Source organism: Mya arenaria, chromosome 3 (genome assembly GCF_026914265.1).
Source record: "Mya arenaria isolate MELC-2E11 chromosome 3, ASM2691426v1".
Taxonomy (NCBI): Eukaryota; Metazoa; Mollusca; class Bivalvia; order Myida; family Myidae; genus Mya; species Mya arenaria.
The window spans coordinates 42,055,632-42,081,608 of record NC_069124.1 but is presented as its reverse complement, the minus strand read 5'-3'; the positions used below and the strand labels follow the sequence as shown (position 1 = coordinate 42,081,608).

At 34.8% G+C, this 25,977-nt stretch overlaps 2 protein-coding genes across 7 annotated transcripts in view; one reads left to right on the top strand and one right to left on the bottom strand.

The window, feature by feature from the left end:
• Positions 1-827: 827 nt before the first annotated feature.
• On the bottom strand, positions 828-16,893 carry LOC128229173 (galactose-1-phosphate uridylyltransferase-like). Its single transcript, XM_052940899.1, has 9 exons — positions 16,833-16,893; positions 16,256-16,425; positions 15,393-15,468; positions 14,476-14,654; positions 13,197-13,376; positions 11,570-11,702; positions 4,841-4,924; positions 2,479-2,633; positions 828-1,964 (listed from the first exon to the last, which is right to left on the bottom strand). Exons 1-9 carry the CDS (start codon positions 16,852-16,854, stop codon positions 1,899-1,901), a joined length of 1,065 nt encoding a protein of 354 aa, XP_052796859.1. The 5' UTR covers positions 16,855-16,893; the 3' UTR covers positions 828-1,898.
• A 49-nt stretch (positions 16,894-16,942) lies between these two features.
• Positions 16,943-25,977, top strand: part of LOC128228286 (leucine-rich repeat-containing protein 49-like) — a 70,282-nt gene continuing 61,247 nt past the window's right edge. For 4 of the 6 annotated variants that reach the window (XM_052939509.1, XM_052939506.1, XM_052939504.1 and 1 more), the window contains exons 1-2: positions 16,943-17,110; positions 23,477-23,585. In XM_052939509.1, the coding sequence (XP_052795469.1) occupies positions 17,069-17,110; positions 23,477-23,585 (151 nt within the window). In that variant the 5' untranslated portion in view covers positions 16,943-17,068. Of the gene's footprint in view, positions 17,111-20,441; positions 20,485-23,476; positions 23,586-25,977 lie in introns of all 6 variants that reach the window. The other 2 variants (XM_052939507.1, XM_052939508.1) reach the window with 2 other exon arrangements.

The window sequence follows — 25,977 nt, the reverse complement described above, 5'->3', positions numbered from 1 at the left end:
ATGTGACATCATTTCACTATTACGGTACAGGTGAAATCTTTTCATTATAACATATGACATCATTTCACTATTACGGTACATGTGACATCATTTCACTATAACATGTGACATCATTTCACTATTGCGGTACAGGTGAATTTTTTTCATTATAACATGTGACATCAATTCACTATTACATGTGACATCCTTTTACTATAACATGCGACATCAATTCACTATTACATGTGACATCCTTTTACTATAACATGTGACATCAATTCACTATTACATGTGACATCCTTTTACTATAACATGTGACATCAATTCACTATTGCATGTGACATCCTTTTACTATAACATGTGACATCATTTCACTATTACATGTGACATCCTTTTACTATAACATGTGACATCATTTAAGTAGAAAATATTAAAAAAATAAACAAGAATCAAGAAAAATATGAGTTATGAAGCCTTATTGTGTGATGACCGCGAACAACTGTGTGAAACATGGAGTCGATTGAATGAATGTTATTGAAGATGTGAGTGAAAACTCCAAGCAGCCCTAAAACTTTAACAAACCTTTCTAAGTCGATCAAGGGCAATAATTTGTATTTAAGATGATATGGAGTTATGCAACCCAATTGTGTGATGGTCTTGAACAACTGTTTAAAGTATGTATTGAATTGAATGAAGGGTATTGAAGTTATAAGTGAAAATCCCAACTTGCCCTATAAGTTTAACTGACAATGACGCGAGTAGTATAGCCCTCCTTATTCTTCGAACAGTCAAGCTAAAAACGTTCCACTAAATTTCATATCCTGGTACCTCCATAACATAAAACCAAATCCAGTTCATTTTTTTTTTATTCCATCAACATTCCAATATCAGTATCAGTTGACAGCAAAAGGTACTATCAAATTAACAAATGTAACAAATAATGGTTAATAGAAAACTCCAATCAAAATAAACCCCATAACAACCTACATACATCTATATTATTCTCCCTGCACATTTTCAAGCTGAGATAATGACTTAAAGGTGCTAACATGCAAAACCTTAACCAAGGTGTGACGCCAACGCCGACGCTGACGCCAGGGTGAGTAGTATAGCTCTACATATTCTTGGAATAATCGAGCTAAAAATGCATGTTACAAACCATGAGCGAGTTAATTTAATGCATCAGCAGTTACAAACTAAGAGTTTTCATTCTTGTTTCTTTATCATGTTTTTTTGCTGCAGGTAATACAGACTATAACAGACAGTAAATCTAAGATGAAAGTAAAAATCACTTATATCTGAAGTATAATACATTATATATTTTACAATCCTTAACACAAAAAATGTTCAATAATATATATAAAGTAAAATTCTATTTTAATAATATTATTATTTTCTGTGAAATATCATGTTATTTATATGCTGTTATTTTCACTGCAATACAATTATATGTCGATATGTCTATCACACAGTTATACAACTAATGCCATAAAACTGACATTTTTCTTGAATTCTAGCTTAAAAACAAAAGAAAATTTGTTTAATGTTTGGTGAAGGATCATAATTTATTCAACTTTTCTTATTTTGCTCATTGATTTGTCTCACCTACCATTTTTCTGGCTAAAATCCAAGGAACAAAAAATAAAAAGGAGTTGCCTTATGCCTTCATAACTTATTGTACAATCATTCTAAATAAAAGTTAAACTTCAACACAATAATTATTACTTAAGAACATAACTTGATTGTCACCATTCAGAATACTGCTACAATGTTTTATTGGATATTTGCTACGATCACATTCATTTATCAGTTCTAAAAAGTACCACAGAGGCCAAAGAACAGATGCTCTATTTTCTGTAGATGGCCAAAATTAGACTCTAGCATAATTATACACAGCAAATCTAGCTATGAAGCTATCATTAACTACTGTCTGATTTTCTGTTCTTGTAATGTTCCTCTGGTAAACCTTTCAATTTTTCTGCTGCCTGAAATTACAAAATAAGTAATTTTATAGTTTTAAAAGGTATTTTACAATGCATTAGGAGTCAATGCATTCAGTGTTTATAAAATATACTACTGACTTAAATAAACAAACAAAATTATGACTAGTGAAATATTATCATTAATTATCTTTCTGTTAAAGAAAATATGATAGCAATGACCAATTGCGCTGAACTGACAGTCAATTTGCACGATGCAAGCTCTACATGTATGGATGTTTTCCTGGGGTATCAGCTGAGTCTGATCTTAAGAAATTAGTTCAACTTAATGTACGCCAAAACCCAAATCACTGGAGGTCATGATCAGTTTCTTTGATGCGTGAAGGCAGTTACTAGTAATAGGTTATAGACCATGCATTTCAGTTGGATATTGATGATTAAAGCCTGCACGATCCTACATTATGCTTCCAAACCTTGAAATGCTATGTTCATTTGTAAACAGTAGAAGAAATTCAGTAAAAATACAAAACTAATTGAGCACCAAGAGAGGGCACATTACCTGTTCTGCTGTGAGGTCTCTCTGTGCTGTGGCCAACATCTCATAACCCACCATGAACTTTTTCACCTTGGCTGAACGTAATAATGGAGGGTAGTACACTGCATGCAGCTGCCAGAAATTGCAGTCCTCAGACAGGTACTTGCCAGTGGGAGCACCTTCATAATGTAAATGTTTATTTTGAGTTGATGAGACATTTACAAACCTATTAGCTCAGGGATGGTATTCAATACCGGTCTTTATTGTATCTAAGAAATAGAAAGATTATTATTAGATTATTATCATGGCCTTTCTTAATACAATGTATCGGCTAGTGGGTTTGCTCGAAATTATCGTGCACGGTCCGTTAAGAAGACACTTTTTCAATAGCTCTGCTAGGGGTATAGTTGTAAAAGAACAATGAAGCTAATTGGATTACTCAATATATAAATATCTGACCTATACTGTGAATGATGTACGACCATAAATTTGACTGATGTTGCATATTGAATACCGCCCCTGGAAAGCTTTAAACAATCGTAATAAAATTTTACTAATGTCACCTTCAACACATTAACAAATAATGTTAGGTGAACATTTAATTCCAATATCGATTAGATTAAACAAAAAAAATCACCTCATGGTATATCAATGCAGTAAACATAACAAAACAACATAAAACATAATTATTCCCATTCACATAATTACCGGTCCACACATTTTACGTTTCCGGCACATGATATTTCAGATATTTCAGGTAACCAATCGGAAAACATAAACGAATCGGGAACAGTTATTAAACTTATTTGTCGTTCTTACGAAATAATGTTTTGAAGATAAATTGAAGACTATCTATTCAACCATAAAAAGCATTTCTAACACTCATGCAATCGCCACCCATTTGCATTTTTTAATCATTATAAAATAATAGTAAAACCAACTGTCAACCAACTTAAAAACTGCTCCTACCACTAACTAAAATAAAATCCCATTCCATAATAGGCGCGCACTTCAGTGCGGCGCCAATAAGAAAACCAGGAAACTTCATCTCAATGATATTATCCAATACAATTAAAGGCAAATCTCCCTGTTGTTACAAGGAATGAGTACAGTCTCAGGGATTAGCTGTATTTCACCCATCACTGATTCTAATCTTCGAGGCTCTCATACATGTTGGTTCAAAGTTGATTTATCCAGACATCTTTTTATTAATCAATGATCATAGCTTATTACAAAGAACTTGAAGTAAGTTTGAACAAAATTAGTAGTTTTTTGGGGGGTTTCACAGTGTTCTACAATTATTATCATGAAACTTGTGTATCTGACCACGAAAACTATCCACTATATACCCTTTTCATTTGTTAAAGAAGGGAACCCAATATCATGGTGATGTGTCTTTAATGAGTTTCTATGGGTTTTTCTAAAATATTCAAACAACATCCCGCGACCAATATTGTTTCTTGAGTAATGGGGTCATTATGAACATGTGTACCAATTTTAATCCAATGGAATTCAAGCGTACTGCATTGTCGGATACCCCTGGTACACACTACGCTATGCTTCGTTGTGTACCGTGAGCAATTTGGCTAGGAAAATGTCATAATCATGAATAACAAATGTGGCAGTTTCATTGGTTCCGCAAAGCACCAAATGCTAAACAGTTGAAAAATATTCTGGCGATTGCCGGATTTGAACCATGTCCAATAATAGTTGGCAGTAGTCAAGACCACATGGCCACGGAGCCTACTGACACAGTATTGTTATTGGACAATATTTGAGTGTAACATGTGAATTCATTGGAAGAAGAGTTGTCTCTCCTGCCCCAGGCATATTCATTAAAGCAAGATTTTGCCAGTCAATTGTCCCACAGTATGTATGAAGTTTAACGGAAATAGTACTATGGTTGCTGAGGATGGCGAATTGAAGTTTGCAAGTTAAATTCAAGGTTGACTTGCGACATAAACATTGTTTTCAACAGTTTATCCTCCTAAAAATCTTATAATATGCTGGTGGATGTTCATGTGTCTTTGTTTATGAAAAATATCATACATGCTCTATTAAACAGCAAAATAATTGTTTTATTATTTCTTTTCAAAAATGTAGTGGACATCATGAATTGTATTGTATTTTTCATCATAGAAATCTTATAACTTTTTAAGGCCCTATATTCATATAAATTTATATTGATAACTTTAGAGCTAGAAGATTTCTATGAAGAAATATACATGTTGTCTTCTAAATTATTGAGAAAATTAAAAAAACACTAAAATCTTTTTATTATTTAACGAAATGAGAAAATAAATATAATTATATATGCGCAATTAATGACAAAAATAGGTTTTGGAAATAACTTGAATAAATGTATGATAACACATAAACTACTCACCGACCCATCCCATAGAATAGGGGAAAGAAACTTCAAACAGGTTATCATACTTGGTAAGCAGCCTCTTGGTGATGTCTGCCAGGGCTGGAAAGAAGAAAATACGACTATTAAATTTTGGACTAGATATTGATAAAATTTTCTTGGGGAATACCCCAAAAACATCCTTTTGACATTTTCAACCAATGGCGTTTAAATTTCTGTTCCGGGGGAGGGGCAAATGTCAAAAGGATGTGCTGGTAAAATAATGACAACCCTACCGTCCAGTACTGTATCTGCCCCTGCATGGTTTGATTTAATTGTCATAATTGGTTTTTGAGTTAGGGCCAAAGTTCAAGTTCTTAGATGATAAAGCTAAGGCTATGACAGTCACCGTGATCCTCACTTCCCCACAGAAAAGCCAAAAATAGTATTAAACGTCTGAGAACATCCAACATACAGGTAACAAAATTAATTGATAACATATAAAACACATAGAAATAACTCTAATATCTCATTTTTAAATCATTCATTTTTATAAGTATTTCACAGAAACGCCAAAGTTTAAAAAAAATAAAACCACATCGGTCTTAAAGCTACACTCTCACAGGCTGAACATTTTGACAACATTTTTACTCTTTTGTCTTGGAAAAAGCCAATTTATGCAAATATATGGATGGAAACAAGTGATATAAGACTGCTGACAAAAAATCGGATCACAGATTTTCATATTTAAGTAAACAAGAGATGTTTGTCAAACATTATGCCCCCCCTGAGCGCCATGTTGTCAGGATTATATGGACAATTGAATGAAATATGCATGGACCGAAATGACAGCAGTTTTGTTGCTGTTTTAAGATTATGACCATTAAAGTGTGAGGATAAAGTGTGATATGACCGTCATGACCTTTGACTCTATGAACTCAAAATCCAGAGTCATCAGCTGGTCACCTGAAACCTAAATGTCAAGTTTGAGGGCCATGGGTGCAGGCATTGTCAAGTTATCACAAGACAAGTTTTTTTCGTTCAAGGTCACTGCGACCTTGACCTTTGACCCGATGACCCCTTAAATCATAAGGGGTCATCTACAAGTCAGATGCAACTCCAATTCAAGTTTGAAGGCCATGGGTTCAGGCATTGTTGAGTTATCTCTCGGACAACCTTTACCATTCAAGATCACTGTGACCTTGGGTGATCTACTGGTCAGGCTTAACATCCATGTCAAATTTAATGATCATAGGTTCAGGCATTGTTAAGATATCAGTGGGGGAAGATTTGATAACTTTTTGCGTTAAAGGTTACTGTGACATTGACCTTGGCCTGATGACCCCCAAAGTCGATAGGGGTCATCTACTGGGCAGGCCCAACCTTCATGTCAAGTTTGGTGACCATAGGTCCAAGAATTGTCGAGTTTGCTTTCAAGGTCACTGTGACCTTGACCTTTGACCCCTAAAATCAATAGGGGTCATCTACTGGTCAGGCCGAACCTCCATGTCAAGTTTGAGGGCCATGGGTGCAGGCATTGTTGAGTTATCACTTGGACAACCTTTTATCATTCAAGGTCACTGTGACCTTGACCTTTGGCCCAATGACCCCTAAAATTAATAGAGACAATCTTCTGGCCAGGCTCAAACTCCAAATCAAGTTTGAGGGCCATGGGTGCAGCCATAGTCAATTTATCACTCGGATAACCTTTTACCATTCCAGGTCACTGTGACCTTGACCTTTGGCCCAATGACCCCTTATATCAATAGGGACCATCTTCTGGCCAGGCCCAACCTCCAAGTCAAGTTTGAGGGTCATGGGTGCAGGCATTGTCAAGTTATCACTCGGACAACCTTTTACCATTCCAGGTCACTGTGACCTTGACCTTTGGCCAGATGACCCCCAAAACCATAGGGGTCATCTCCTGGTCAGGCCAATTCTCCAAGTCAAGTTTGAGGGCCATGGGTGCAGGCATTGTTGAGTTATCAATCGGACAACCTTTTACCATTCAAGGTCACTGTGACCTTGACCTTTGGCCCAATGACCCCCAAAAACAATAGGGGTCATCGACTGGTCAGGCCCAACCTCCAAGTCAAGTTTGAGGGCCATGGGTGCAGGCATTGTTGAGTTATCACTCGAACAACCTTTTACCATTCAAGGTCACTGTGACCTTGACCTTTGACCCATTGAGCCCAAAAAACAATAGGGGTCAGCTACTCGTCAGGCCCAACCTCCAAGTCAAGTTTGAGGGCCATGGGTGCAGGCATTGTCACGTTATCACTCGGACAACCTTTTACCATTCAAGGTCACTGTGACCTTGACCTTTAACCTGATGATCCCCAAAAACAATAGGGGTCATCTACTGGTCAGGCCCAACCTCCATGTCAAGTTTGAGGGCCATGGGTGCAGGCATTGTTGAGTTAGCACTCGGACAAGCTTTAAAAAAAAAATATGGACAATCAGAAAACCTTTTTTCAGCTTACAGTCACACTGACCTTGACCTTTGACCCACTGACCTCAAAATCAATAGGGTTCATCTGCTGGTCATGACCAATAAGCCTACCTAGTATGAGGTCCCTGGGTCAAAGCGTTCTCAAGTTATTGATCGGAAACCGTTTTTCATGTTAAGGTCACACTGACCTTGACCTTTGACCCACTGACCTCAAAATCAATAGGGTTCATCTGCTGGTCATGACCAATACACCTACCAAGTATGAGGTCCCTGGGTCAAAGCGTTCTCAAGTTATTGATCGGAAACCATTTGGTATTCCGACCGACCGACAGACAGACAGACAGACAGACAGACCGACCGACATGTGCAAAACAATATACCCCACTTTTTTCAAAAGGGGGCATAAAAATTGATGTTCAATGCATTTTACTTTAACTGTAGTAATGCTTTTAGCCATAAAACATTATTTTTTGAACAGAAATATGTAAATCTGCCATCTGATCTTTTCTCAGCAATCTTATATAACTGGTTTGCAGGTACTTACGCAAAAATTGGCTCATTCCAAGTCAAAAAATAAAAAAGTTGTCAAAACAGTAAATCTGTGAGAGTGCAGCTTTAAACTACTGGAGTGGTGTTGTACTGTTTGACTTTGCCAAGCCTTAAGTTGCCAAGCCTAATACAATGTTTATTACAAAATGTAGTAAGCCACTACAAATAGTTTTGGTTTGGTTTGTGATCTCAGTTTTTAAATGGGACTGGCAAAGACATTTCAATATTTGTGATTGTATAACCCATTATTGCAACAAACACCCCCTCCTAAGTATCAATAATAAAACCACATTGGTCTTACATTATTTGTGTGGTGTCATACTGTTTGACATTACCAAGCCTGTCACTTAGCACCACACGTTTTTTTGCAGATTTTGCTGATCGCGGCCATTTTTCCTTTTTTAAAATCTCATTTTCACCATTTCCCACAATAAAATCAAATGCTGCGGTCATTTCTATAACTTACCTCGCTTTCCCCGCATCGATCAACGCTATAGCTGTGCATGGCACGATGTGGTGAAGTATTAATTAACAGTACGGTAATTACGGTAAATAAGGTGGCTGTTTTCAATTTTCTGAAGGCTATTTTTTTTTTTTCCCCATCCTTTAAATATAATTCTATTCAGTTTGTTTTTAAACTCGTACAAACTTGACTCGTAATCTATAAATCATTTGGCTCGTACTCAAAAATTATGCTTTGCAGCTGTGAAAGTTTCCAGACACTATCGTCACCTTATTTGCACTTATCTAAATATTGAATGCCCTCGTAAAACTTGGGTGATTGGAAATGAATAATACATAAAATACATTGTAGCGTATAATTTTAAGAGATTATTTGTTATTGGTGCTTAAAAATAGCTAGTTACGTTTGGGGGAATTTTCCACACTAAAATGAGGCAAGAAATCCTTCAACCATGCCCAGTAAACTTTGAACCTCTGTTTGACCCCAGTCACTTGCAATCATGCTTTTCCAAAAATCTTTAAATAGCTACATTCATAACATATCACTTATAAACAAACACATTGCACAATGATATCTTTTTAAATGAAAATCGTTTCATTTTGTTTTATTAGCTTTGACAATTATAAAAACGTACAATAACCTTTAGATGCTCTTCCAACAAAGAGGGGTGAAAAACGAACGAAGCTCTGATGCAAACTAAAGTCATAGAAAAGCCCCCCTTAGTATTATTTAACTTTTTTGCAAAAATACTTTGACAAAGACTCAATGTTCCAGCAACCTTACTATCAGGTGGGCGAGATGTAATTGTATCCCGCGATCAGGTAAAAGCCATTCTGTGAACACGATAGAATTTACAATCTCTTTTTGTACCCGCGGCACAAGTTAAAATAACTGCAAGTCGCGCGAGCCGCATCACGGCGTTATGTCACATGCACGTTTTCGGAAGTCAAGCCTTACTGTGCCAAGTGTTTTGTTGTTTACTATTAAAGTAGAAAGACACCACAGAAAGGTAAATATGGTTTGGTTTGTAATCTCAGTTTCATCAATGACCTTTTCATTTTTAAATGTGACTGGCAACTACATAACTATATCTGTCACTGTATAACACAGTTGCTACATACAATTCCTCTCCTTAATTTCCAAAAATATTCAGGAGAAAAAGAGGAAGAACAAGCATGGAACAACAATGGAGGGGTTTGGTTGCGCGGAGTTCCTAGACATATAAAGTGAACATGCATGAAACAACAATGGAGGGGTTTGGTTGCGCGGAGTTCCTAGACATATAAAGTGAACATGCATGAAACAACAATGGAGGGGTTTGGTTGTGCGGAGTTCCTAGACATATAAAGTGAACATGCATGAAACAACAATATAGGGGTTTGGTTGTGCGGAGTTCCTAGACATATAAAGTGAACATGCATGAAACAACAATGGAGGGGTTTGGTTGTGCGGAGTTCCTAGACATATAAAGTGAACATGCATGAAACAACAATGGAGGGGTTTGGTTGCGCGGAGTTCCTAGACATATAAAGTGAACATGCATGAAACAACAATGGAGGGGTTTGGTTGTGCGGAGTTCCTAGACATATAAAGTGAACATGCATGAAACAACAATGGAGGGGTTTGGTTGCGCGGAGTTCCTAGACATATAAAGTGAACATGCATGAAACAACAATGGAGGGGTTTGGTTGTGCGGAGTTCCTAGACATATAAAGTGAACATGCATGAAACAACAATGGAGGGGTTTGGTTGTGCGGAGTTCCTAGACATATAAAGTGAACAAGCATGGAACAACAATGGAGGGGTTTGGTTGTGCGGAGTTCCTAGACATATAAAGTGAACATGCATGAAACAACAATGGAGGGGTTTGGTTGCGCGGAGTTCCTAGACATATAAAGTGAACATGCATGGAACAACAATGGAGGGGTTTGGTTGCGCGGAGTTCCTAGACATATAAAGTGAACAAGCATGAAACAACAATGGAGGGGTTTGGTTGCGCGGAGTTCCTAGACATATAAAGTGAACATGCATGAAACAACAATGGAGGGGTTTGGTTGCGCGGAGTTCCTAGACATATAAAGTGAACATGCATGAAACAACAATGGAGGGGTTTGGTTGCGCGGAGTTCCTAGACATATAAAGTGAACAAGCATGGAACAACAATGGAGGGGTTTGGTTGCGCGGAGTTCCTAGACATATAAAGTGAACATGCATGGAACAACAATGGAGGGGTTTGGTTGCGCGGAGTTCCTAGACATATAAAGTGAACATGCATGAAACAACAATGGAGGGGTTTGGTTGCGCGGAGTTCCTAGACATATAAAGTGAACATGCATGAAACAACAATGGAGGGGTTTGGTTGCGCGGAGTTCCTAGACATATAAAGTGAACAAGCATGGAACAACAATGGAGGGGTTTGGTTGCGCGGAGTTCCTAGACATATAAAGTGAACATGCATGAAACAACAATGGAGGGGTTTGGTTGCGCGGAGTTCCTAGACATATAAAGTGAACATGCATGAAACAACAATGGAGGGGTTTGGTTGCGCGGAGTTCCTAGACATATAAAGTGAACATGCATGAAACAACAATGGAGGGGTTTGGTTGCGCGGAGTTCCTAGACATATAAAGTGAACATGCATGAAACAACAATGGAGGGGTTTGGTTGTGCGGAGTTCCTAGACATATAAAGTGAACATGCATGAAACAACAATGGAGGGGTTTGGTTGTGCGGAGTTCCTAGACATATAAAGTGAACATGCTAATATCAACGTGCAGCAAATCTTTGTACAGTGACTTTCAGTAACTACGTACTAGGGTTTATTTGCTACAAACTTTAAGAAAGGCCATGCTTTTTCACCAGTTTTTGGAAAACACCCCAGCCCTTTTTGTGGGGAAAAGCATGTTTTTTTTCAGTTTTGGGAACAAATTGAGCAAATTTGGTGTATCAACTATGGCGTAGAAGGGTAATTAGGCCCTGAAGAGTGTTACTAGCACCCTGTACTTCTATTTATGTCACCCATCTACCCCCATGGATCATTTGCACCCTTCTACTAAAATGTCATTCTTTCTTTGAGTTTGTGAAGGTCTGCCAACACATGGTAGTTGCTGTATTATGGCCTGACCCCCTCGTGATGCCATTATGACTTTAATTGTGTTTAAGTAATAATAAATACAATGGGAGCAAGAAAGTCAAAAACAGATATATAATGCCTTGTATTCAACTTTCTAATTATCATCATAAGTTATAAGAGAAAATGAAAGATATAGACTCAATACACTACATTTATTAAAATTGTACTTACCATCTTTTTGAGATTCTGTCAGATCTTCTATTCGCAGCACGTGGGCTTTGGGCAGTAGTATTGTCTCATATGGCCAGACTGCCCAGTATGGCACAAGCCACACCCAGTGTTCGTTTTCCAGGATCACCCGCTCCTATTTTATAAGATAAGGTTATTATGTATAAAGTAAAATCAATTTTACGCCACAATTTGCAGATTGCTCAGAACTTTGTTTAAGTAAGCTTTTTGTCTGTCTACAATGGTGATGACTTTCTAGAATATAATTCATCGATACCGTAGGTATAAATAAACATCATTTCTGGACAGTACCAGACCGAAATGCAAAATCAGACCCTATTTCAACATTTTTATTTGAGTCAATAAAATTTAAGGGCAGCAGAAAAAAAAGGGGACGCTCGACTTGGGATACATCTATTTTACACTCACGGCCATGGAAGATAATTATATTCCCATACATACAGTTTTTAATTCTTAATATCAATTCAAATTATGGTAGTCCATAACAAATACATACAGATAAATTGCTAATTTAACACAGACATACAAGTGGTTTACATGTTAGTTCTAATTACAAGAAGAGCTTGACCCGATTTAACGGAGACCACTGATTATCGCCAATAGTTGAACTGATGGAAATTCCTCTATACTTGCTTAACAGGCATTATGGATTGTGGGTAAAAATGTTGTTTTATTGATTCACTAATATTGGGCAACTTTCAATCCACAGTGTATATGTTCGTGAAGATACCAGTACGTTATGGTTTTATGTTTTCTTAACGAATCTACAAAATCCATTCCATTTTAAAACCTCAGAGCTTGAATCATTCTCATGAGAAGTACAAATTTTCTACTGTATAACATGGCATTGGTTCTGAAGAATATCGGTCATTGGTCAGGTCGGGGGAAAACTGCGACTATATTTCCCAAAATATCTTGGAATGAAACACTCTAATATGTCCGCTGGAGGTAATTAACAGCCTGATTTAGGCTGATCCTGTCACGTAAGATAAAACTGTGAAACATGGCTTAAGGAAAAAAAAAAGATCAGAGGATAGGTTTACTTCTGAGTTTTCTACTAAAATGCTGTTTTTTTAAAAACATTTTAGGATTGTTTACAGGATTTTTACAGCCTGAGTTGCAAAGATTTGGCTGGAAGTGAGAGAAACGGACAATCCTTCTAACCTATGATACTGCAGATTTTGGTTATTTGGTTCCTTGTATCTGAATTCAAAGTATTCTTATTTTCCACTAGGCCAACGTCCGTATTTAATAAACAACTTAGATCAATCTTAAATTTAAGAGTAGAATCTGAGTGTTTTGATTGGACTGAACAATTAATTGACCAATCGTCTGAATGGAATCACTGAGGCAAGTCTAAGGATAGGAATAAGACCATTATTGAATACCACCCCAGGGGCCATTTTCAGTATCATTCTTGTCCTTGTACTCTGACACGCGGAAGTGTTTCAATTCATTCTACTTTGGCTTGTTGGTTCTTTTCTCAAGTTAACATGAAAAACATTTTCGCTCCAACAAGATCAGCAAAATCATGAGTCGCAGCATTTCCAGCATGTTTGTTAGAGCCACATAAAACAAACTTCATTTTACATTTGACCCAAAAACATACCTTCTTTTGTAATTCCCTATTAACATAATCCAGCAGCATATTGGAGTTGTGTTTGAGGTGGTACTCCCGCTGTGTTCGGTGTTTGATGGAGGGTTCGTTAGAGAGGTAGGAGCTCGCCCACACCTGACAGTGGGGGTGGGGATTGGAGCAGCCCATTATAGCACCACGGTTCTCAAATATCTGTAACATAAGGTTTCATTATGTTTGTGGAAGTACACAATTGGTCTTTTTATGTTAAATTACCGCATACTTACCTCAATGTTATGGTCCCTCAGATACCCTTGATTAAGATTTTGCAATACAATCATTGTATCACCAATGGCTCAAAATGATTTTAAAGTTGGTCAATGGTGCATTCTATCAACATTGATTTGAGAAAATTAGTGTTACTTGTCAAACATAAGTTGTCAAAATTAGCTTATATGTCTGCAAGCCCTCAAATGGTAAAAATTCTTTTTGGAGTTGCTCAAATTCTGTTTTATATATAGCAGGGCTTGTTGACAAATCTTACAGCCATGCATTAATGTAAGAATAAAAGCTTTTTCATTCAAAAGTATAATTTGGAAGACTAAAACACCACAATCATCTAGATGTCTGGTATCCATGACCACACACATGATATGAGTATTTGATTGACAAACAATACTATACCAACATTAGCAAAAACAGATAGAGCTAAATAAAGTTTGATAGCACCATAATTTGACAGGCTAATTTGGCGCTAAAATATTTCACTTAAGTGACACACTTGACGTCATTTCCTGAAAATTATAAAGTGTTATATGAGACAGTAACTAATATATATATATAGTATATATACATCTCTTTTCATTGAACATCATGAACAGCTAGGTAACCCTTTTACATACATAGATGCAGTTTCAAACTTAAGATAGAAACAGAGACTTTTCCTAATATTGTGATAGCTTGCAACATCCATGTCGACCTTTCCTAATAATTTGTGATAGCTTGTAACAGAGAATTGTCCTAATATTGTAAATGCTTGCAAAACACACCTAGTTACTAGGGAAAACCCGAAAATGATTAAAGTGAATGTATTGGGCCGTGGTACATGTACGCATAGTGCAATTGGTCACATGTAGTCTTCGGTTGATGTGAATTATCTCAATGTATTATTAATAAACTTTTTGGAAGGATAAAGTTGTTACACAGCCACACTATTATTGACGAAGACAAGGCTACGACAAAGCCTCAACGTTTTTTCATTGATAAATAGAGAGATTAAAAAAGTTTTTAAATTAGCAACAATTGCCCTTACCTGAACCCATGTATACTTCTTCCCAAGATCAATGTTGATCTCCGCCAATTTGTCGATCACGACCCGAATCTCAGGGAGCGACATAAGGGGCAGGGTGATGTCAGACCAGGGGTGAAAACACATCACCTTGCACGTACCCCGGGCCTCAGCACAGCGAAACAGGGGGTCAGAGCTCTCCTCTACAGAGATTGGTATTTCAATTTATAAATTAGTATCAGTATGATGATAATCAAACTAATGTAAATTATAATGCCTGTTAATACAAATAATATAACATCTTTTATAATATAAATTCTCTATTCTGGTTTAAGACAAAAACAAGATATGATCCTTCTTTTGGTGCCATATATTATAGGTCCGCCATATTTATATAATTATGCTGTTACTATAAATCTTTCACAACAATTAAAAACAATGCTGGTGAATATATATGACACAAGATTTATTATTAAAATATTAAAATCATTGTATTATTAATGTTAAGGTCCATTTCAAATCAAATATAACAACACTTGCTACTGGGTTTTACCTTAAAACAAAACCCAATGTGCACAAAATTAAGACAGAAAATATATATGTACAGTAAACATATATTCTGTGAGCGTATAATGATGCAAAGCTATTATAGTTATATGACACTGGATGACAAGAAAATGTCACAATGTTTTTTTAGTAAGTATTAGTAATTCAAGGGCCATTACTCCTGTCTAGTTCAATCACTAACATAACAATTAATAATAGTAAGGTTAATCTTATTATTAATACCGAACAAAGTAAAGAAAACACACACACACACACACAAAAAAAACCTACCTTAACTCACGGTCGCCCTTCAAAATGTGTATCACAGGCCTAATACAACTTTTAATTTATTATGGCCAAAATAGAGATATATATATATTTTTATAGGGCAATACCTGGTGCAGGACCTTCCTCCAAAAGAGCGGGAAAATCATTGGTGAACAAGAATGTGCTCTCATAGTCTGGATTCACCTAAACATTCAAAGAAAGTAACAGCAATTGTTACAAAGTTACAATTTTACATTGGCAACAATATATATACATAATTATTATAATCTTTGTCAGTGATCAATATTTACCATTGGACTCAAAGTGATATTTCACTATCTTAAAATCTAGCCCCCTCTCACTTTCAAATGATATGTCAGTTAACACAGTGGTGGGACACAATTTCAAATTGTGTTCGCTGTTTTCTGAAAAACAACAATTTACAGTCATTATATAATTATGCTTTTAAGAGATATGACGGGAAAACTGTTCATTTCAGTGTAAGATCTCAATATAAATCACTTCAAGAACACCAAAAGTAAATATTTCACTTAATACTCAACTCAAGTTTGGTGCACACTCAGTGAAATATATTTTGATCCGTCACTAAAACAAACAATTATCCCCAATTTATATATACAAAATCATAAAAAATGTAAAATATAATTATGTAACTATTTTTTTTTTTTTAAAGTGAGAGTGAACTGTGATGGATGGGTTTAATCGCAATAAACATTAATCAATCATTTTAGCACATGTAGTACTATTAGTTCATATAAAAATTCGCTTCAAAGTCTTTAAGTTTTTTTTAGCAACTATGTAAAATTAATAGAATGTCCAAATGTTAAAAAGGTTCCCTGAACGCATATTATTGTGGCTATTGGTATTTGGTACTATCATCGATGATCAACCATAAAGTTAAATATATGTTCATGTAGGCCTATTTGATAATGACCATGCAATACTGTCACCTATCCTATGTTGAACATACTTTGCCATTTGGCCTTGTGTTGCCAGGACATAGTGGGTTCTTGGGGTCGTGTCTGGGTATCTGTTCTTCCTCCGGCTTCTCAACATGCCCTGCCCATGGTCGCTTCATTCGGTGGGGGCACACCAGCACCCAGTCATCCCGCAATGGGTTGTAACGAAGATGTTGGTGGTCTGAAATACGTGTAGATGACCAATATTGATAAAATAAAAATTTAAAATCAGTTTGACCAATTAATTTTCAAGGAAAAGACAATCAAATGACTGAATGAGGCAACCCACAAGACCATTCATCAATGGGGAATTTATTGAATCGCAGTGGCAAGCAGATTCAAAAAAAGTTATGGGATGTTGAAGGGGGGGGGGGGGGGTAGAAAACAGCAAAATTATGAAAAAAATATTAGTATTCTGTAGCCTGATAAAAATATTTAGTACTGTTTAACCTGACGGTTGTGGCCTTATTAGACATATCGACACCTTTCTTCTTGCATGTTTGTTCGTTTAAAGTTATCGTATTTGCAATCAGAAAACGTACGTTATATCACAGATTTGTCACAATAAAGCGATTTACTTTACATTACCTTGGGAATCAAATTTTGCCATCAGCCTTCACTTTTCAATAAGCGCCTACAAGATACAGACTAACATGTACGTTGTGCGCGTGCGCAATGAAAGCTTCCTATGTTTCAATATGGCGAATATTTGGGTGCTAAGGAGCACCTTGCTATCAATGACATAGATTCAGTGCTTTATATTATGGTATTCTGACACAATATGAACGTTTTTGTTGTGAATTCAAGGTTTGATATCTATCGCTATGCTGAAGAACCAAACTTTCAAAACTAAAGCCCCAAAACAGGTGTGTTTTCAATGTTTTCATTCAATTATAATTCGGCATTTCTGACACTTGACTTCTGGATCTTGAATTTACTGAAGTTTTGTGACAGTATCACAGTGTGCAGATTTTAGCATTTATTCACTTAAAGTAGTATAAGTAGAAGATATTTTGCAAATTCTTGCAATATGGAAATGAAAATCTAACTGTTATGCACCCTTCCTCGGCCTGTGTGGTATAGAAAACCCGGACCTCAAAATCTGAATGTGTGTGTGGAAGCAAAAAGTATCATGTCTTGTAGAATTGTAGAAGAATATGTCTGAGTTTTGAATTGTAACTTGCAATTGATCATTCTTCATGCTTAGGCCAAATAAATAGGTCTGTTTCAGGTTACCCGACCAACCCTATTTTTTCCCGCCGACCCTAACCTATTTTTCCCTTAAAAAAAAATGTGATTTGGGTATGAAAAGCAGTTGTTACGAAATCTAAGTATGTAAAGTTAACAATATTAGAGTTAGATTTCTGAATGTATTTACCGTACTTCACCTTAAGAGTTCGGACACCTTGAAATAATTAATTTTTCACTCTCCGAATTCATAGAAAATAACCATTTTTACATTTTATCTACATGTATGGTAAACCTGCCTTTTTTCTTCATGTCTTCATTTTACCACTTATTAATTTATCCGTAGTTATCAATGGTTATTACGCCTATAAGTGTAACTCCTTCATCAAGTTAATTAAAATCCCATTCAACACCATTTTATACATGCATTGAAATGACATGCATTGAAATGAATAAACTCCTTTTATCGGCTTCAGATCAAACAGTCACATTGTGTGACGTCACATAACTCTCAGTTATACCCACAAGGATCTCATGGAGAGCATGGATATTGCTATGCAGGATTAATGTGTCTGGGTGGTGTTTTCGATTCTAACTTAAGTATTGCATTTCTAACTTTAATTCATCGCATTAAATAGTAACCTGTATCATTGGATCTGTTGACTTTTATTGTTCTATTGATGTTTTAATGAGTATTACTGTACGATTGTTGCTTCATAAAGTCTATATTAAAAGTGTGGTACAAGTTTCAAAGTTTATTGGCGGATCGTTTTACAAACATGTCATGTCTGTGTTTTCTTAATCTCTAACTTGATTGCCCTTGTTGTTCCTATAATCCTCCATTAAATATATCACACATCCTTTTCAAAAGGCAATAAATCGTTTAGGATGGGTAGTAACTAACTAACTTATCACAGTGATGTATACGATTAGATAATCGAGCCTGAGGCATTGTAACAAAAAAGATCAATAATTTTGGTCTGTGAGACTTAGTAACTGTAAAAGTTACAATCGATGTCCGTTGGGTGTCCGAAAATTAGGTACCTAAAATAAATTATTTTTGAAAATAATAATGTATGTCCGAATTTTTAGATTGTCCGAACTCTAAGGTGAATTACAGGTAGCTTATGTGGCAGGTATATTTCAATTCTTGAACTATATTTTCTTGTCAGATACAAGTGTGTCAGATACTGACTTTCGGATTGATATGTCAGACTTAAGTGTGCAATTTTGGCAATAAAACCTGCATGTTACTTGTTTTTTAAACCTGAACCCCCAGGTCCTCTTGACAGCATTGAGGTTTCCTTGGCTGATGGCTTATATGGTAAATTTGCTGTCCCACTCTTCATGTAATTATGTTACAGGGAGGTTAGCATTCTACAGAGGGTGATTGAAAGCAAAAGGGTGCATAAAGAAAAGTAAAACTGTTCCTGGAAAGTCTTAAATAATAGCAGAGTGGTGTACCATAACTTAGTTGAAATCCAACCATCGTTGTCAAAGTATTTAACCAGACAAATAAAGAATGTTTCCTTTGAAGCATGGAACATGTTTAAAAACTACTGATAAACCTGAAAATTGATGACTTTTATTTTTGTTACTTTCTGAGTCAACAGTTACTGAAATCAATATATCAAAAAAATAAATAAAATATTCCGACCTACCTACCCTATTTTTTTTGGCAGTGTAACCTGAAACGCACCAATTTTTTTATTTGGCCTTATCTGAAACGTTTTGAACACCTTAGTTCTGTAATCTGATCTGATGCAAACATTTGTTTGAGTAATAAAATTAACTTAAGCTGGGTCCGCTGTACACTGTACTGTTCACTTACAATAAATCTTCAAAGAAATATTACATTAATGTAAAGTGTACGTTTTCTTAATACATCACTTGAGACACAAATCAAGTTTTGTATAATTATAGAACATTTATTGTAACCCAAACTTTATTGTAACCCAAACTGTATTTTAGTTAAATCTGTTTTACTCATTTCTTGTACAGCAGCTGTATGGAAAAACTAACGTATGGCAGGCAATAATCAGCTGTTAAAACACTTTTGGAACTTTGTTTTTTGTGAAAAAATGTAAACATTACCAAAAGAAACATGCTCCTGTTCATCTTAAATTATGAAACTTAATTGATAGGCAATTATGTATGTAACTTCTAACTATATTATTCAGGTCTTGAAATTAGATATCAACCACATTTAACATTAATTACTAATTTGTACAGGTGACTTTTGTTACAGCTGGCTATAATAATTCCCTATGTCAAAAATTAAGGTGTAATAATTCTCCCATAGAATCAATTTAAGTTTTTTTTTTTGGACCAAACTTATCATAGCCGATAATTTGGTCACTGAATCTCTTGATATACAATATGGCTGTTATTTTCTTTGAAACAAATCCCATTAAATGAAAAACACTACAACCCAAATTTTCCCAAATTGATAGGTGCTTATGGCCAGCAAAGAGGCTATTTATTCATATAGACATCTCATTCCATCTCATCAGTGATCATTTTAAAGAAAAACTCTAAATTTAAAATCTTAAAATGGAACTTTCAATGTTTATTGTACATTCAGATTGATATGTGTATGAAGAGTTGGCCATGGTTTTAAAATACATTAACAGCTTTGTGGAGAAGTTGATCACAATAAAGCTCGGTTTAAATATTTATTAAGAACCTTTACAAAATAAAATGCTGCTATATATATATATATATATTTAAATTTGATCTTAATGCAGCACAGTGCAAAAACAAAATGTAAAAAGTGTATATCATTTTCATTTTTTAATGAATATCCAACTTGTAACTTCAATAAATTCCTTGGTATGTTTTTGTTGATTTGAGACAATCATATGCAATGTAACTAATTGGTTTGTATATTTTAACTTTGCTATTTTTAGTGTCATCGGAGTTGAATATCATTATTTAAACATGTATGTTGAAGTTATTATTACAAATTTTAGTATTAGATTGAATTTATTATTTGATGATTTTACCCAGGTTGCAGAAGATTAAGGCTATCAGTGATACAAGAGTCAAGTGAGTAAGTTGCGGAGACCTTACATAGCCAACACCGTATTGTACTGCACATGTATTATGTTCCAGTTTCTTTGTTGAAAACATTGTATTCTTACTTGTTTATAAGTTTATATTAGTTTATAACAGCAGGTGTTTTAATTCACTTTATTGTAGAATAAGGTATAGACTTGGTCAAGCTAAATTCTTCATCACAATAGCTACTAATTTTTAATAACGGATTTCATTACAATCATTGGTGTATAAGTTTTATGTGCTAATATTTATTTGATATAAATTAACTGTTAGTAGCTAGAATACAATGTTTTCAAATCATCTGCTGTTTATTGCATGGCGATTGAAGAAAGATTGGAATTTTTAAGATTATTGTTTCACTAAAATATATTACATTTAGTGATGTCCCCATTTCTGTTTTATTTAACCATCATAGTTATAGGATACATATTATGCTAAATGTTATTGATGTAAATATGTGTAGAAATAAGTCATTGTAACTGTAGGCCAATGTTTAATCAAATTTAGTGTTTACAGTACACTCATTTCTCTTCCCAATGCAGGGTCCTTTTACCCTCCTTTGCCGTAGCCAATTAATCTGGCTACTTCTTCAAGGGCAAGACCATGTTTTTTCCCAAGAAAAATCTCTCAGTTCCCTATTTATTGAGTGATGCATTCTTTGCATTATTGATATTTATATACATGTTTTTTTCCCACAAAGAGGGCTAGGATGTCTTCCCCATACCTGATAAAAAGGCACTGGAACTCCAGACAAATTCTGATTCAATCATTTAAATAACTTCTGAAGTAAAAGACCACCAATTAGTTCCATTTAGTTATTAATTCTGACCGCGCTTTATGCAGTGGGTTTTTAAGTGATTTGAAAAGCGCTCTGGCTAGAATGAAGACACTCTGAGCCATTTACACTTAAAAAGATTGTCTTTGTTTATTTTTGCTTAAACAAATACATGTAAATCAGAAGCCGTACTTAATGCGTCCTGCTTATGCCAAAGTTATGTTTTAGTAAAGAAAGCATAAATGATAACTTTTACATATTCACTGTTATTGACTATGTGCTAAATTTACATTATTGTACTGCAACAATTGATTATGTTCACAGTCGTACCATAGTATAATATGTACATGTACCAGTACGTATTATTTCTATTTTATATTTAAATTCAACAACATGCTATTTGATCTTTAGTTTAAGAAGCAAATTACTTGGTCCGTGTATTTTCATTGTTTTTAGTGTAATCATCAATTGAGTGACAAAGTTAAAAAAACTTATTTGATCTTAACTTCAGTGTTCAAAATTAGCACATTAGCCTGCAAGCCCTTCATTGGTTAAACGCTTGCTGGGCTTGCTCACATTCTAAATTTGAAATAAAACTTGTTAAAGGCTTGTTAAATGTTTTGATGCCATTTAAGTACTTCACAACAGTGTAAACAGTCTTTAATTTTGATGACTGTACATGTATTTTGGAAATAATTCTTGAGAATATATACATGAACGCTGATACATTAAAGTTCACTGTTGTGACTTAAGATTAGCATTGCTTGGCTTATCAGTATAGCTGAAATGTCCCTTGAAGTTGTCAGACCTATGAAATAAGGGATGAATGGGATGAGAGCCAACTTAGATTTCTGAATTTCCTTATGTGCAGTCATCAAAATTAGTCTTTTGGATGAGCAAGCCCAAATCCATAATTAAACTAGTGCTCGCCCTCAAGTATTTTCAACCAGCTCAGCTATATTGAATCCAGAATTTGAGCAAACCCGAATTGCAATATATTTATCAGTTCAGGTTTTGTGGGCTTTTGCTAATTTCGACCAGACTGCTAGTGTTGGTCTTTATTATCCAATGTGATTGTGGGAAAAGCTTTTCCACAAAATTCTATAAGGCGAAAACTCTGTAGGAACATGTACTGATGCTTTTGTATTCTCAATTATAATGGCTTTGTGTCTTTTGTCTTTGCATGATGACTTGACTGCTATGTTAGTAATTGTTTATACATATGTATATACGCTTAACATACTCAGATATAAGGAAACTTCAAAAGTCTTCTAATTTCTCTGCATGTCATATCATACAGGAGAGTGTATTTTAATGCTTTTTCTCTAAACAAGGTCCTTTTGCTGCTAATTGCTCTATTTTATTGATTGTTAATGTTTAACATACTTAAATAAACTACAAATAGGATGAATTCTGAACGTCATGTTGTGGTTTGACTAAGGATAATACCTTTGCAGTTTAAATGCAAAAAGGTTAACAGAGTGGTTTCCCTTTATCACAAGTCCTGATCAAAACATGTTAACACAGATTTTTTCCAACGTGCTATAATCATCTAACCTATAGGGTGTTGTTAACTCGTACTTTTAATGGTGTTTTGAGTTTTAATATTATTAATAAACTTGCATAGCAATGTAATAATCCTTACAATTAAAAATAATTATATTATGTTGGTAAAAAACATGCTCTTTATAATAATAACATAATATTTAGTTTATTAATGTAATCTTTGTTGTCTTGTAACATGGATAAAAATTAATGCCTCTTGTATTTTAACATTCTCTCTATAAAATTGCTATCTGATAATGAATATGATAATATAAAACCCTTAGGTTTATACAAGGATACACAACACATTGTGCTTAATGCCAAACTCCACGCAGTGGTTACTTCCCTTTTCTGTATAGTAATTTGACTGCCCGATGATCACGTATATTACATGAAAATTTTGATCAAATCTCATGACAGCATTCAAAAGATGATTTATTTAGATATTTTTTTACTGAAGATATGAAGCATTCAATATTATGCAGATTTAAACAATACCAAACTTAAATAACATAAAATTCTGCAAAAACAAGAAGCTGATATATTCAGCCATTTTTCGTATGTGGCAACAAAGTCCTTCTATGCTTGTCAAGGGTAATTACTGTGTAGGAGTTTGGTTAATCGCATTAGTAATACTTTACTAAATGACATAAATACTCTTCAGGAAGAAGAGAAGGAGGTTGTATTCAGAGCAACGCGGATCACTAGTGACGATATCCCGATGAAGAGGTTTAACCAGCAGGCACCTGACTTTCCCGTTAGCCATTTGGCAGGTAAAGGTTGCATTACTTTGCACAGCAGTTATTTCCCTTTATTTCAGTGCAGCTGGGTCATCACGCATTTAGAGAAGTGGTGTTAAAAATCACTTCATCATGTTGAAAAAATGAGGAAAAATATTTTTTTCAGTGAATTAATCTTTTTTGTTTTCATAAAAGTACAATATTGATGAATTAACTCAAAAAGGAGTTTACATTAGAGGGAAAGAAAGTTTGAAAGTATATATATGAATATTAAAAGAGTATTTATGATGTAGAACTCAGAACATTTTTTGCAACATGTTCTTTTGTGGTGGAGAACACATTTTTTCTAATTTTCTATTCTTTAAATAAATTTTATGTATGTTGATTAATTGCACCAGCATTCACCAAATTAGTTACTTACAAGGTAAAAAATTGAATTAAGCAAATTAAAAATCGCTGTTTCCATTTTGAAAAGGATTACATGTAATGTATTTCTATTGTAAAGTTGATATTTTCACTTGATATAGATTCTTAAATGATTGAGATACAAGAAATCAGAAATTGAACCTATGAATGCTTACTTAAACATTTTCCTTTTTCAATAGATTGCTTTAGATAAAAATCATTATTTTCTTTAAAAGCCTTAAATTATGAAATATGCTCTAAAGACCTTTACAACAAATACAAATGGGGTTTTAAATAAGAAATAAAAAGAATATTATGGTCTTTTAGGACAAGTTATTGTTCTGTTTGTAAGAGAAATGTCATGTATGCAAAGGTATTGACATAAATATGATTATGTTTGTCAACTTTCGATGCAATATTCATAAAATTTGGTTTCTGTGCAAATAATTTTTGTTTGTTTAGAAACACACGTTATTGTTTTATTTGGAAGAAGGCTCTTGTATATTTTAGTGATCAAATATCTTTCAAGGACTATAAATATTAATGGTCAAAATCTTGACTTTTAACAGCTAAAGACGATGTGATGCGATTAAATAATGATTGATAGAATGGGGAATTGATAAGATAAAATTTCAGTTGATGGATTTTTACTATTTTTTTGGCACTCATAACAAAATCATATCTTAATTTAGACTTTTTTTTGAATTTGTGTGTATTATAAGGAGATGTTATGGATACAGTGAAATAAAGTTGAATTAAAAAATGGCTAGCAAGTCTCTGACTAGGCCTCACAGTGGCCATGTGACTATTACAACACTTATACGACTGCCTGTCAATAACAAAGCATTATTCATTGGCTCAGGTAAGTATTTATAAAATTGTAAATAAGTTAATTATAAAAAAATCCATGCTGAATATTTAGATTTTCTGGGATTTTTTTTTCGAAGGGGGGATTAGTTGAGGTTTTGGCCTTGTTTTGTTCGATGGCGTCACAAGTCATTGTGCAAACACTCATGAACAAAAACTTAAAAAAACTGATGAATTTCACATAAAACTTTGTACCTATGCTAGCCTTGTCACATATTACACTGACATGACTCTATCTTAAGGACCATTACTTTTAAGGTCTTATTATAGTAGAGCAATAACAGTGATAAAACAGACAATGTTTGCATTACCTGTTGTGTCCTTGTGATTCTGATTTGTTTTTCATTTAAGAAGGTTAAAAAAGTTTCAAAAAGTTATTGCGATTTTTAATATTTAACCAGGTTTTCACATAGTGGCGGGTGGCCAGGTGGCGTCAAACTCACCTATGAACCTGAATAACTATAGTTAGGGTTAACATATCTTGACCCAACTTGGTATAAAGGAAGAGTTTATGTAGACCTTTCATGGGATTGCATTTGGGGTCCCTAGGGTCAAGGTCAAGTTCACTGTTACTAAAAACAGTAAAATGGTTGAAACTGAATAACAATAGTCAGGGTTGACATATCTTGACCCAATTTGGTATAAAGGAAGAGTTTATGTAGACCTTTCATGGGATTGCGTTTGGGGTCCCTAGAGTCAAGGTCAAGGTCACTGTTGCTAAAAATAGAAAAACGGTTGAAACTGAATAACTTAAGTTAGGGTTGACATATCTTGACCCAACTAAGTATAAAGGAAGAGTTTATGGATACCTTTCATGGGATTGTGTTTGGGGTCCCTAGAGTCAAGGTCACAGTCACTGTTACTAAAAGTAGAAAAACAGTTGAAACTGAATAACTTTAGTTAGGGTTGACATATCTTGACCAAACTTGGTATAAGGAAGAGTTTATGGAGACCTTTCATGGGATTGCATTTGGGGTCCCTAGGGTCAAGGTCACTGTTACTTAAAATAGAAGAATGGTTGAAACTGAATTACTTTAGTAAGGGTTGACATATTTTGACCCAACTTGGTATAAAGGAAGAGTTTATGGATACCTTTCATGGGATTGTGTTTGGGGTCACTAGAGTCAAGGTTACAGTCACTGTTACTAAAAGT

Excerpts from the sequence above, each read along its gene's own strand:
- LOC128229173 (XM_052940899.1), bottom strand. The coding sequence starts at position 16,854 with ATGGCAAAATTTGATTCCCAAG. Across the intron at positions 2,634-4,840 it reads CTATTCTATGGGATGGGTCG|GTGCTCCCACTGGCAAGTAC; the intron begins GTGAGTAGTTTA and ends TACATTATGAAG. Across the intron at positions 1,965-2,478 it reads GAGACCTCACAGCAGAACAG|GCAGCAGAAAAATTGAAAGG; the intron begins GTAATGTGCCCT and ends TTGTAATTTCAG.